Here is a 13,280-nt window from a genome sequence, read left to right as displayed (position 1 = left end):
TGGCCGTGCCCTTCCTCCTGCCCATCATGACAAGCGGGGGTGAGACCAGTGTGCCCGGAGCCCGCCCCACGCCTGAGCTCTCCACCACTTGCACTCACCCTCAAGCCATCTGAGAGGAAAGCTTCCTTCTCTTTGTCCTGGGGGGGGGGGCCCCCCCCGCATCGCAGGGAAGACGGTGACTTGCCTGAGGCTATGCAGCCAGGCAGTGGTGGACATCAGTCCTGGGTCCGGTGGGCTCCAGAGTTGGGGGCGTTTCTCCCAGGACGGTGCCGCAGCGGTGCAGTGGGTTCTGAAGTGAGCCAGCCGGACTCGGGTCCCGGCCCCTCAACCCGCTCAGAGTCACGGGGGGCTGGTCGCACAACCTCTCTGTGCCTCGCTTTCCTCATCTGTACAATGCTATCAGAGAGTCCCTGAGTCTGAACCCTGTGGGAGAGCGACTTAACCTGCCTGCGCCCCAGTTCACTCTGACTTAACGGGAAGGGCTCAATACACACACGGCAAGGCTGGGGATGAGGATGAGAAAAGACAGCCCTGCATCTAGGGCTTTCTGGAAGGTGGTACCAGGGGGCCCGCCGATGGTCCGCTGGTGTGGTCCAAGAGTTGTCGTCCAGACCTCAAGGAACGGGTCTCAGACAGCATCTCTGGGGAGGAAAAGTGGGGGGGAGGGGGGAATCTAAATTGTCATCCTATCTGTTGTTTTGGACTTCCAGAATTTTGTATGACATACGTGTGGTGTTACTGTTACTGGAGTGAATTACGTAACTATCACACAGAGGTGCTCCCTTGCCGTGACACATGGTCTCATGCTGGCCAGAGACCCCATCCACAGGGTGCCTGGCTTGGCCCACCCCTCCGTAGCCACACCCAGGCCTGGACCCGCTCCGTGTCTCCCAGCGAGACCCCAGCACAACCTCAACACCCAGGAGGTGTCTCCTTCCAAGCACAGGCCTGTGACATGGGCCGAGTCTCCACCTGTCCACCGGCTTGTCTAGAAGCGAAATGACCACATTGCCCCCACGGGGTAACTAAGTTACAGACTAAAATGAGCTACTAGAGAGGGGCCTGGCTGGCTCAGTTGGTGAAGCGTGCAACTCTTGATCTCTGGGCCGTGAGTTCAAGCCCCGTGTTGGGCGTAGAGCTTACTTTAAAAAAAAAAAAAAAGAGGTACCAGAGTGCTAGGTACAGGCTCTTGCCGAGTCTCCTTCCTTCCTGTCCTCTGAAAGGGCAAAATGATGCTGAAGGGAAGCTACTTCCTCCTCTGAACGCGTCTCCCCACATCGAGCCTCTCCCACCCAGCGGGTGGACTGCAAACCTCCCAAGGCAGTGGTTGCCTCCGGGCCTTTGCACTTGCCGGTCGGTCTGCTTGGGGCAGGCCCTTCCCTCATCTCCCAAGGTTGGCTCCTTCCCATCACTCAGTTTCTCCCAAGTGTCACTTCTTCACAGAGACCCTCCTAGACCCCACCCTGTCTACAACGGCCCCCACACCCTCTTCTATCTTAGCCTTGTTTATTTTCTTCATGGCACTTACCCTTACCCGAAATTGTATTTTTTAAATAAACTTTTTTGGGGGAGGGATAATTTTAGGTTCACAGAAAAGCTGCAAAGACAGTACAGAGGGTCGCTGTATACATTTCATCCACTTTTCTCCATGTCACCGCGTCCCTTAACCTGACCATGGTACATCTGTTAAAACCAAGATGTTAACGCCGGCACATTACTATTAACTAAACCGCAGACTTTGTTCAGATGAAATTGCACTTTTCCTTTATTTACTTGTTTTCATCCGCCTCCCCCACCGGAAGGAAAACTCTGAAAGGCAGGGAGATTGCCATATTACTCACCACCAAGTCCCTCATACCTGGCAATAAATATCGATCGGTAAAAGCAGGGGAAATCATGGCAGAAACAGCCAATGATTCCTCCCTCTGCCAGGCACCGTTCTGAGTGTGTTAAACATCGTGAATCATTTAATCCTCAGGACAGCCCACGAGGTAGACATTATGGGGAAACTGAGGCACGGCACAGTTTGGTGGCTGGCCGCGGCCACACAGACGGTCAGTACCAGATAAAGCGTTAGTCCTTCTGTGTCCCTAGTCCATATCAGAGCAGGGGGGCCGGCACCCTTCTGTGGGCAGGACTGAGGCCCCAGGGCGGCTGATTTGCCTGGAGCCACAGGAGGGACTGGGGCGCAGGGCTGCTGGAACCTGAGCCTCCAGCCTCCAGCTGGCTGCCCTGAGGCGGTGGCACCCCGGCTCTGCCCGGAAGGGTGTGAGCGCGGCTGCCGGGGCCACCAGCTCCACCCTGCTTCAGGGCAACAGAGGGCAGCCGGTTCGGCCACAGGCTGTGGGCTCTCTCCTGTGCCCCCAAGGCCCCAGAGCGGGACTGAGACGCCTCACCGCCTCCCTTTGCCCATGGCCTCGGCCCGGGCCTCTGGGATCTGAGCACTGCGGAGGCCCGGCTGGAGGAAGGGCCCTCTCCCCCTCAGTGGATGCAGCCTTCTCCGGGGGGCTTGCTGGGCTCTGGGGCAGGGAGGCGAAGGAAGAAACGATCGTTCCTTTCTGGTTGCGGGGTGCGGGGGGGAGCAACAGGGAGGATTATTAAGCTTTTCCCAACACCCTGGGACCAGCTGGAGAGGTGTCCCGGCACCTCCCAAAGGGAAAAGCCGTTCTGGAACAGTTGGACAGGACGGCGGCCGGCCACCCCCATCCAGCCTGGGTTCCGCCCAGCGCCAGCCTGGCGCAGACTCGAAGCCCTAATAATGTTTGCTGGATGCTTTGAATACAAGCGTCAGTGCCCAGAATCTCCTTGAGGTTTCAGCCAGGCGTGCCCGCCCCATCCCCCCTTCTGGGGAGCAGAATAAATACGGTGGGGTGTGTGTGTGTGTGAGAGGGGACACCATGAGGTGGTGGCAGCCTCCGTGAGAGAGGCAGGCTGCTCAACCCAGAGCTGGGGGGTAGGGGTGCCTTGTGCGCGGCTAATTAAACAGTGACTGAGATGAATCGGGGAGAGGCTGCTGCTCGCTAATTAAAGGTGCGGGCGCCTTGCCTGGCAAGGAGGGAAGGCAGCTCTGGGACCATGTCAAGAGGCCAGGCCAGCAAGGACAGCGCTGGCTCCCGGCATCCCTTCCATCCTCAGGCCCTCCCAGCAGGGCCCCACGGCCCCCTCCCCACTTCCCTATCTCTCCTACCCACCTTGCCGGAGCCCGGGGCCTCGGACTTCCCCCTCCCCACCAACCCAAATTGCTTTCCTGATAAGGGCCCGGGCGTTGGGGAGGAGGAGCCTGCTGGTGCCCAGTGTCTGGGCTGGAGGGTGGGCATCGTTTTGAGCCTCTGAGGTACTTCCTTTCACCCTCTCCCAAGACCCCCGAGTTGGGCAAATGAGCTCGACCAAGACGGGAGGTTGGCTGTTGTGGACGAGACCCCGAGATGACTTTTCGAATCACAGATTCTGAGACTCATAGGGGCTTTGAGGATTACCCAATTTCCCTGCTGTGACAACACCTGCTGTCGCTGGGGTCCTGCTTTGCCCCATAGGCCCTGGTGTGTGTGTGAGAGAGAGAGACAGAGATTGAGAGGAGGGGTTCCTTTCTGGTCTCGGTACACAAGTCTAGAAAAGAGGATCAGAACCGAGGATCTGTGGTCCTTGGAGGTTCCTATGTCGTGGACAAAAAGACCCCAAACTGCCCGTCCCAGCCCCACATCTGCTCAAGGCAGGAAGTGGCCCAGTGGCTAAGAGCATGGGCTCCAGAGGCCAGAGGTCCAAGCCCCAGCCCCACCTTTTGCCAACTGTGGGACCTTGGGCGAGGTAGCTAATCGTTCCATGCTTCGGTTTCCTCATCTGCAAAGCTGAGGACGGTAATGCGTCCTCCTCACAGGGTCGCTGAAGGGATCGAGAGAGATGACCCAGGTGAGCTACTCAGCACAATGTCTGGTGCACAGAAGGGGCCCAGAAAACGCCAGCCATTATTTGAAAATCCCAGGGAGTCATGTGGCCTGCTGTCCACCTCTCTTCCATGTGACCTCCTGGTTGACACCACAGCTGCAGCAGGGGTGATAAGGGCCTGTGTCCCTGTGTCAGACACAGGGAGAGCAGGTCACCCTTCACACCACGGCTCTCATCTCTGCTCTGACCCCCGTGACCGTTTGAGGGAAGTAGAGGAACAAAGAAAAAACAAAGTGGATGCGCAGAAACCTAAGTGACCTGCCCAAAGTCGTACGGCTCAGAAAGGGGCAGAGGCAGCCCTGGTCCCCGGAGTGGGAGACGATGGGGTCAGCGTTCCCATGGTGACACCTGCTGAGCTTCTCTACTGGACGCCAAGTCCTGAGCCAGCCACCCTGAAGTGGACGTAGGGGAACTGGACACTCACTCTGCCCTCAAGAGGACCCGGTGTGGAAGGGGGGGAAGACACAACAATGGGGGCTCCAGGCAAACGTGGCGGGCATCTGGGCACGTGCTCCAGTGTCCTTCCACGCGAGGGGCTGAGAGCTGCTGCTTTGACTGGGAGCTCGATTTGAAAGCAAAAGTTCTGCTTCTATTTGGAGGGTACAATCAGCACCGGGGGGAGGCTAGAGAGGGTTGCTGGAACCCCTCTGGTGCTCCCAGGAGAATCCTTCGCCACGGGGCTCAGATACTCTGCCCTGGGGAGTGTCGGGTGGTCTCTGATGCCTAAGGTGCCTAGTTCTGAGGTTTGGGGAGTCGGTCTCTTGAGGAATCTGGGAGTCCCAGAGGGTGTGGTTTCAGATGCTACACTGTCCAGGACCCCCGGCAAGAATCCATCCATGTCCTAAAGGGGCTGTAATTGTTCCCTTCCAGGTGGCCGGGAACTCACCAGGAGGGAGGCTTTGTACTGCCACGAAATGCAGTAGGCAAAGGATGCGGTGCCCACAGGGGCCCAGAGACAGTAGAAACCTTTCCCGGCTGAGACACTCAAGGCTGTTGGCCCTGACACCGGATGCCTGGGCCTTAGGCAGCCAAACCAAGGCAGTCAGGGATGAGTGCAAGGTCACTGGTCTTGGGGGTGATGTCTCCATCCTCCCTCCTCGGAGACCAGGGCTCATCCAGAGGAATGAGGCACAGGGCCTGGCAGGTGTAGCCACAAGGAAGCCTGAGCAAGGAAAGCTAGCAGCTCCTTAAAAACACACCCTGCTTCTCAGCCTCCCCAGGGCCCCCTGTGCCCTAGCTGGGCCAAATGCTGGTCTGGGGTGCCCTCTGGTGGCCACTCTGGGCAGTGGCAGAAGCAGCCCAGGCTTAAGGGTGGACGGTCAGACGGGTCAGACGTGGAGACTTCAGAGTTGAACCACCTCTCCCACTGCACAGATAGGAAAACAAAGGCCTGGGGCTGCGAGGGGTGTGGAGGGGGAGTAACTTGCTCAAGGTCATGCAGTAAGTCCGTGGCCAGGTCCAGAACAGAAGCTAGGTCTCCTTCTGCACCAGTGGCTGCTCTTGGTGGGTCGCGAGGCATCTCCACCAGGGGAGGGAAGACTGAGGGTCCCAGAGGCTCACTCCCCAGTGACCAAAGACAATTGGAATGGCAGGTAGCTGAGCAACTGTGTGATGATGTATGCAACACTTCTGCTCTCTGGCCTTGGGCTCCTCAGGCCAAGGCTCAGAAGGAGCCTCCTTTAGCTCCTCCTAAAACCTGGAGCTACTGACAAGGAGATTAGGGACTGGGGTCCCTCTCATATGCTGCTAATAGTGAGGCTCTAACCAACCAGCCTTTCAGGAAAGCCTAAAATGAGCCTTCCTACAGAGAGTATTGGGTATCACACTTAATGGTGAAAGACTGGGTGATTTCCCCCTGAGACCAGAAACAAGACAATGATGTACACTCCTGCCTTTCTAGTCAACATTTTACTGGAAGTTCCAGCCAGTATACTTAAACAAGGTGGGGAAAGGCATCCAGATTGCAAGGGAAGAAGTAAAACTATCTCTATTTTCAGGTGACATGATCTTGTAAATAGAAAATCCTAAATAGAATCCACACACAAAAATTTAGAACTAAAAAATGAGTTCAGCAAGGTTGCAGGATTCAAGATGAATATACAAAAAAAGGCAACTGTATCTCTGTGCACTTGCAATGAACACTTCAAAATGTAATTAAGAAATTAATTCTATTTATATTAGCATAAAAGAATAAAATGCTTACAAATAATTTAACAAAACAAGTATAAAACTTATACTCTAAAAATTACAAAATACTGTTGAAAGAAATTAACGTAGACCTAAATATATGGAAAAACATCCCATGTTCATGGATCTGAAGACCCAATATTGTTAAGATGGTAAGACTCCCAAAATTGATCTTCAGATTCAATACCATCTCCAACAAAATTCCAACTTGCTTCTTTGCAGAAATTATCAAGCTGATCTTAAATTTCTTAGAGAAATTCAAGTGACCCCAAATAGCCAAAACAATATTGAAAAAAGAAGAACATTGTTGGAGAAACCATAGGAAGTTTTCTACAAAGTTACAGTAGTTAAAACAGTGTGGTATTGACATAAGAATAGATATATAGATTAACAGAACGGAATGAGAGTCCAAAAATAAACCCTCACATTTACAGACAATTAATCTTCAACAAGAGTGCCCACACAGGGGCGCCTGGGTGGCTCAGTCAGTTAAGCGTCTGACTCTTGATTTTGGCTCAGGTCATGATCTATCGGTCATGGGATCATGGGATTGAGCCCCGCATCAGGCTCCATGCTGAGTGTGGAGCCCTCTTGAGATTCTTTCTGTCCCTCTCTTTCTCTGTCCCCCACCCCCTGCCTCAAGATAAACACGTAAACTTAATAAAAAAAAAAAAAAAAAAAAAAGAGTGCCCAGAAAGTTCAGTGGGGAAAGGACAGTCTTTTCAACAAATGGTGCCTGGGGCAACTAGACATCCACATTGCAAAAAAAGGAGGCTGGGCACCTTCCTCACACCCTACACAGAAATTAACTCAAAATGGATCTTACACCCAAATATAAGAGTTAAAACTATAAGACTCTTAGAAGAAAGCACAGGCCTGAATCTTCATTACCTAGGATTAGTCGATAATATGATGCAAAAGCATAGCAACAACAACAAAAAGAAAACAGGTAAATTGGACATCATCAAAATAACAAACTTCTGTGCTGCAAAGGACATCGTCAAGAAAATGAAAAGACAGGGCGCCTGGCTGGCTCAGTTGGTAGAACGTGCAAGTATTGATCTTGGGGTTGTGAGCTCGAGGCACGTTGGGTGTAGAGATTACTTAAAATAAAATATTAAAAAAAAAAAAGGAAAAAAAAGTGAAAAGACATAGAATGGGAGAAAATATCTGCAAACCATATATCTGGATAAGGAATTGTAACCAGAATACATAAAGGACTCTTACAACTCAGTACTAAAAGACAAATAACCCAATTTAAAAATGGGCAAATGATCTGCATAAACATTGATCCAAAGAAGATATACAAATGGTCCATAAGCTCATGAAAAGATGCTGAAAATCACTAGCCATTTGGGAAATGCAAATCAAAACCATGAGATGCTACTTCACACACAGTAAGTTTGCTGTAATCAAAAAAAAAAAAAACAAAACAGTGAAAAGTGTTGGCAAGGATGTGGAGAAATCAGAACCCTCACGCACTACTGGTGGGAATGCAAACAGTGCAGCCATCTTGAAAAACAGTCTGGGAGGGGCGCCTGGGTGGCTTGGTCGGTTAAGCGTCGGACTTCAGCTCAGGTCATGATCTCGTGGTCCGTGAGTTCGAGCCCCGCGTCAGGCTCTGGGCTGACAGCTCAGAGCCTGGAGCCTGCTTCTGATTCTGTGTCTTCCTCTCTCTCTGCCCCTCCCCGTTCATGCTCTGTCTCTCTCTGTCTCAAAAATAAATAAACGTTAAAAAAAATTAAAAAAAAAAGAAAAAAAGAAAAAAAGAAAAACAGTCTGGGAGTTCCTCAAAAGCTTAAGTAGCATGACCACGTGACCCAGCAGTTCTATACCTGGGAGGTACAGATCTGACAGAAGGGAAAACATATGTTCATCCCAAATCTTACATGAATGTTCACAGATGTATTATTCATGATAGCTAAGAAAGTAGAAACAACCCAAATGCCCATCAACTGATGAATGAATAGATAAAATGTGGTCTAGCTACACACAGAAATATTATTCAGCAAGAAAAAGGAAAGGAGTACTCATACGTGCTGTGACATGGGTAAACCCTGAAATATATGCTAAGTGAAAGAAGTCAGTCACAAAAGATCGCACATTGTATGGTTTCATTTACATGAAGTGTCCACAATGGGTGAACCTTGCAGACTCTTTTACAGCAGTGATTGCCTAGAGGTAGGGGGAAGGGACTGGGAAGAAATGGGTGTGGAGTTCTTTCTGGGATGATGAAAATGTTCTGAAATTGATGGTGGTGATGATTGCACAACTCTGAACATACCATTGAAAAACTATTGAGTTGTGTGCTTCAAATGGGCGAATGGGATGGCAAGTGAATCATACTGTTAAAAAAAAAAAAACAAACAAACCTATTCTTTGGACCCATGACTCTACTTCCAGAAATTTCTTCTAAGAATTACTCAAGTGCATAAAAAGATAGGTATAAAGATTTCCAGCATAGGATTGTTTGTAACAGCAAAAGTGTAACCTAAGTGTCCATCAGTGGGGGGGACCGGTCAGTTATGTTCAACTCTGGGATGGAACAATGGAATCATTGAAAAAAATAAAAATAAAAATGAGAGTCACATTTACTAACATGGACAAGGTCTAAGATATACTGTCATGTTTTGTAAAAAAAAAAAAAAAAAAAGTTAAAAAAATACATCTATAGATTAAAAGGGACTTAAAAGAGATTTTTTTTTTAAAGGCAAAATTATAGTATCTAGGGATTCACACTGAGTGATAACTAGCAAGAAAGTGATGACCTTAAAAGTCAGGATAACAGTGGGGCACCTGGCTGGCTCAGTCGGTGGACCATGATTCTTGATCTCTGGGTCATGAGTTCAAGGCCCATGTTGGGCATAAAGCTTACTTTAAAAAAAGAAAGAAAAAAAAAGGCACCTGTCTGGCTCAGTCAGTAGAGCATGTGACTCCTGATCTCAGGGTCATGAGTTCAAGCCCCATGCTGGGAGGAGAGATTATTTAAAAAAAAAAAAAGAAAAAGAAAAGGAAAGGAAAGAAAAGAAAAGAAAGAAAAGAAAAAAGAAAAAAAAAGTCAGGCTAACAGTAACTCTTTGTAGTGGGGTAGGGTGAGGGGGCACACTGAAGGCTTCTAGGGTGGCTGGCAGAGTTCTTCACCTGGGCAGTGGTTCCAGAAGTTTGCCTTATAATAATATGTCAACTGAACAATTATTTTGTATGGTCATTCTGTGTCATATTTTGTAACAAAAAAGTTAAAAATCAAGTATTCTCAGGGCACCTGAGTGCCCTGGGTGGCTCAGTCGGTTAAGTGTCTGACTTTGGCTCAGTTCATGATCTCATGGCTCATGGGTTCGAGCTCCGTGTTGGGCTCTGTGCTGACAGCTCGGAGCCTGGAGCCTGCTTTGGATTCTGTGTCTCCCTCTCTCTCTGCCCCTCCCTTGCTCATGCTCTGTCTCTCTCTCAAAAATAAATAAACATTAAAAAAATCAAGTATTCTCATTTCAATTTTTAAAGCGTGTATCATAAGAGTCGATCTTAGTAAAAACAATCTATATCTTTATGTGCATATGCACAAAAGCAGCCAAAAGTTTGGGATTTGGGGTGCTCTTAATTTACGCTTCTCTGATTTTTTTTTTCTGCAATGAACAAGAATTACTTTTACAGCCCGAAAAAAACCAATAAAGCTATTTACTGTGGCTGGGGCATTCCTTCGGCGCTCTGACATTGTGTGGCCAGAAAAGTAGACGCTGGGGCACTGGGAGACTGCACAGGGGCACTTCAGGAGAAGACCAAAGTTCATTGTCTGCTCAGCACCCCAGGGCTTAGCCGAAACCCCAAGGCCCAGCCTCCACCGCGGCTTCCTGGAGACTCAGCCGGTCAGGTAGCTGGCAGCAGGTGCTGCGTGGCCATCCCCCCGCTGCGCTCCAGACACTGGGAGTGTGGCTCTGACCTGGCAAACCGGAGGGAGGTCACTCTGGTCCCACCTGTACAAGCCTCCTATTGTGGGCCAGAGGAAGAAGCCCTGGGCAGGGGGCAGGGCGGGCGGCCGCAGGGTCTCATCCTGGCTGGCTTTGCCCACTAGTGGCACAAAATCCCGTAATAACGAGCTAAATGAGCAATATATATTTGTGCTAGGTGGGTTACATGGTTGGTTTTATGGAACCTTCCCGATGACCTGAAGCCATGGGTGGGATCATCATCTCCATAGTACACCTGGGCAAACTGAGGTCTGGGAAGCCTGGGTGCCTGGGGAAGTCACTCTCACTGAGGCTGGACTTAGCCAGACCCTTCGCAGGCACAGCGTCAGAGGCTTCTCCTGGAAATCCAGGAAGGTGGCCGCCCTGGTTTTGCAGATGAGGACACGGAGGCTGAGAGAGGGAAGTCACCTGTCCATGTCCCACGGCGACTATGTGGCAGGGCCAGGCGCAGAGGCAGAGACTCTCAGAAGCTCCGCCAGGCGGCCTGCGGTAGCTGCGAGAGGCCCCGGCACGCTCCCCACCTCCGTGGGCTGGCTCCTAGTAAAGTTACTAGTTACTGTAGCACAACCTCAGGAGCGTGCGGGGGCAGAGGCGAAAGTGCATTGTTTCATTTGCTACTCTCATCAAAACTGCAAATCTTCCATCTGATTGAAGCCTGGAGATGGGAGGCCCAGAGCCATGAGTGACAGGCAGTGAAGGCATGGGGGCCCCTACGGCACGGTCCAGGGCAGCCTGGTGTGGAAGCTCCTGGCAGTGCAGCCAGCTCCCTTCTCCCATCACAGGGGCATCAGGAGAACAGTTCTCCAGCGGAGCGGCCTGCCTCCCAGCCGAGGCCCGCCCCCCCCCCCAGCACCCCCCACCCCCGCTGTAGCGTGAGCCTTCCTGGCAGGGGAAAGGGCACTGAATGGCAGGGCCAAGGCGAATTGTCAAGGACAGCTGCAGGGGTCTCAGGGGATCTGTAACCCTCTGCTGCCTCTCAGGTAGCCCCAGCTCAAGATTATCTCATGTCCCTCCCAGAGTCAATTGTTCAGCCAACTCGAGTCAGAGAGCTCATCGTGGACAGAGGGCCAGGCCACTGGCAACAAGAGGGGCTGCTTCTTTGGGTACCTACCACCTTCCAGGCACCAGCTATATGCAATCGGGCACCAAGCCTCATAAAGCCCTTTCAGTACATCATATCTGCCTCATTTTGCAGAAGAGGTGATGGGGGCTCAGAGAGGTAGAGTGACTTGTCCAAAGTCACACAGCCAGGAAGTCTCAGAGTTCCTGGCGGCCAACTTCAACCAAAGAGGGACAGAGGGATGGATCATCCAGGACCCTTCAGAGGGAGGCCAGGGACCCACTATGGAGGGGAGGTGGGAGAAGGAAGGGCCTGCGTCATGAGCTCTGACTCTCTTGGGACATGATTTATTCATCAATCCATTTGTTCTCTGTTTATGCATTCATGGACCCTCTCCACATGTCAGTGTCTTTGCTGGGCATTGAGGACTCAGGTAAACTGGGCTCATCTGTGCTCTTGCAGAGCTCATGGCCTAGCAGAACAGAAAGGGAAACTGAGGCAGGAAGAGGCCACCACTTGCTTGGGTCTGCTAGTATTTACTGAAGGCTTACTGTAGGCCAGGCCCCGTGCTGGGAACCGGGGGCACCAAGTAAACGAGAAGCACAAGGCTCTTGCCCTCCTGGAGCATATATTCTAGTGGTATCCAGTTCCAAACCTCCAGAAACCCTGCTTGCGTGACCCCTGAGCCCTGAACACAATGGGAAATTTCTCTAGGGGTTGGGTTCTCCATGAATCATACGTGGGCCTGGTTCTGGGATGCTGAGCAGGGATCCAGAAAGGGCAGGGAAACCCAATTAATGCCTTAGGAACAAGCGTGTGTCCCTTTGCTCCCCACTGACAGCATCCTGGCTCAGAGGCAGCATTATGGCATTCGGTTCAGCCATTCTGACATCAGGTCCCTTTCACAGCCTAGGAAACGGAGAAACGGGGCAGGGGAAGGACTGGCCCAAGATCACACCAGCCTGTGGCACAGGCAAAACGTGAACCAAGGACTGCCAGCCCTCTCCACCAGCTCCCATGCCAAGAAGCCACCTGCAAGGATGGGCACATCTACACCCATGCTGGCTATGCCCATCGTTCTTCAGCAGGGGCACTGCATGAGCTGCAGGCACAGAGGGAAACTCCTTTCCTTTTTTAATTAAAAAAATTTTTTGTTAATGTTTATTTATTTTTAAGAGAGAGATGGAGACATAGAGTCGAAAGCAGGCTCCAGGCTCCGAGCTGTCAGCACAGAGCCTGACGTGGGGCTTGAACTCACGAGCCGTGAGATCATGACCTGAGCTGAAGTAGGACGCTTCACTGACGGAGCCACCCAGGGGTCCCAGGAAACTCCTTTCCTAAACATCCCGATGGTGGTGGTTTTTATTTTTTGTTTTTGTTTTTGTGTTTCTAAATACTCTACCTCTGCTGTCACCTGAGCTGTTCAACCTGAGAGGCCCCTCTCAGTGTGAATGGCAGAGAGCAACCCAGAACTGTTCCATCTCAGCAGCTAAAAAGCTGGATCTAAATTTTTAGGTGGAATTTTATTTTTTTGAAAAAAGTATTTCTTAATGTTTACTCACTTTAGAGAAAGAGAATGTGAATGGGGTAGGGGCGTAGACAGGGGGACAGAAAATCTGAAACAAGCTCTGAGCTTACAGCAGAGAGTCTGATGTGGGGCTCGAACTTATGAACCGTGAGATCATGACCTGAACTAAAGTCAGACTCTTAACTGACTGAGCCAACCAAGCACCCTTTGGGCAGAATTTTAAAAACTGCCAAGTCTCCTTGGTTTAAAAAGAAAGAGAGAGAGTCAAAATAGGAGAATGAAAAAAAAAATAGGAGAATGGTTAAATTATTAACACAATACCATATAGCCATTAAATAACTTTAAAGAAAATTTTAACTGTGAGAAAACATTTCACCATATAACGTAAGGCAGGGGGTAAAGCCAGCTACAGAGTATTATTATAATTAAAAAATGCACTTATATGCATATGTATGATCCAAATAGAAAAACAGGACTGGAGAGAAATATAACAAAGTAGTTATGACAGTTATCTCTGGGCAGCGAGATGACAGATGACTTTCATTTTCTCCTTTGCACCTTAATGTAGTTCCCCAATTTTACAATGAGTATGAATTGCTTT

General features: G+C 50.4%; 1 protein-coding gene across 1 annotated transcript; it reads right to left on the bottom strand.

Moving 5' to 3' along the window:
* Positions 1–1,166: 1,166 nt before the first annotated feature.
* Positions 1,167–3,821, bottom strand: LOC122237105 (uncharacterized protein C20orf203). Its single transcript, XM_042979825.1, is given in 5 exon segments — positions 1,167–3,083; positions 3,085–3,195; positions 3,197–3,243; positions 3,245–3,453; positions 3,776–3,821. Coding segments are annotated over 5 exon segments (522 nt in total). The 3' UTR covers positions 1,167–2,974.
* Positions 3,822–13,280: the final 9,459 nt, after the last annotated feature.

This window comes from Panthera tigris, chromosome A3 (assembly GCF_018350195.1).
Source record: "Panthera tigris isolate Pti1 chromosome A3, P.tigris_Pti1_mat1.1, whole genome shotgun sequence".
Classification (NCBI taxonomy): Eukaryota; Metazoa; Chordata; class Mammalia; order Carnivora; family Felidae; genus Panthera; species Panthera tigris.
This window is presented reverse-complemented; position numbering and strand designations above follow the sequence as displayed.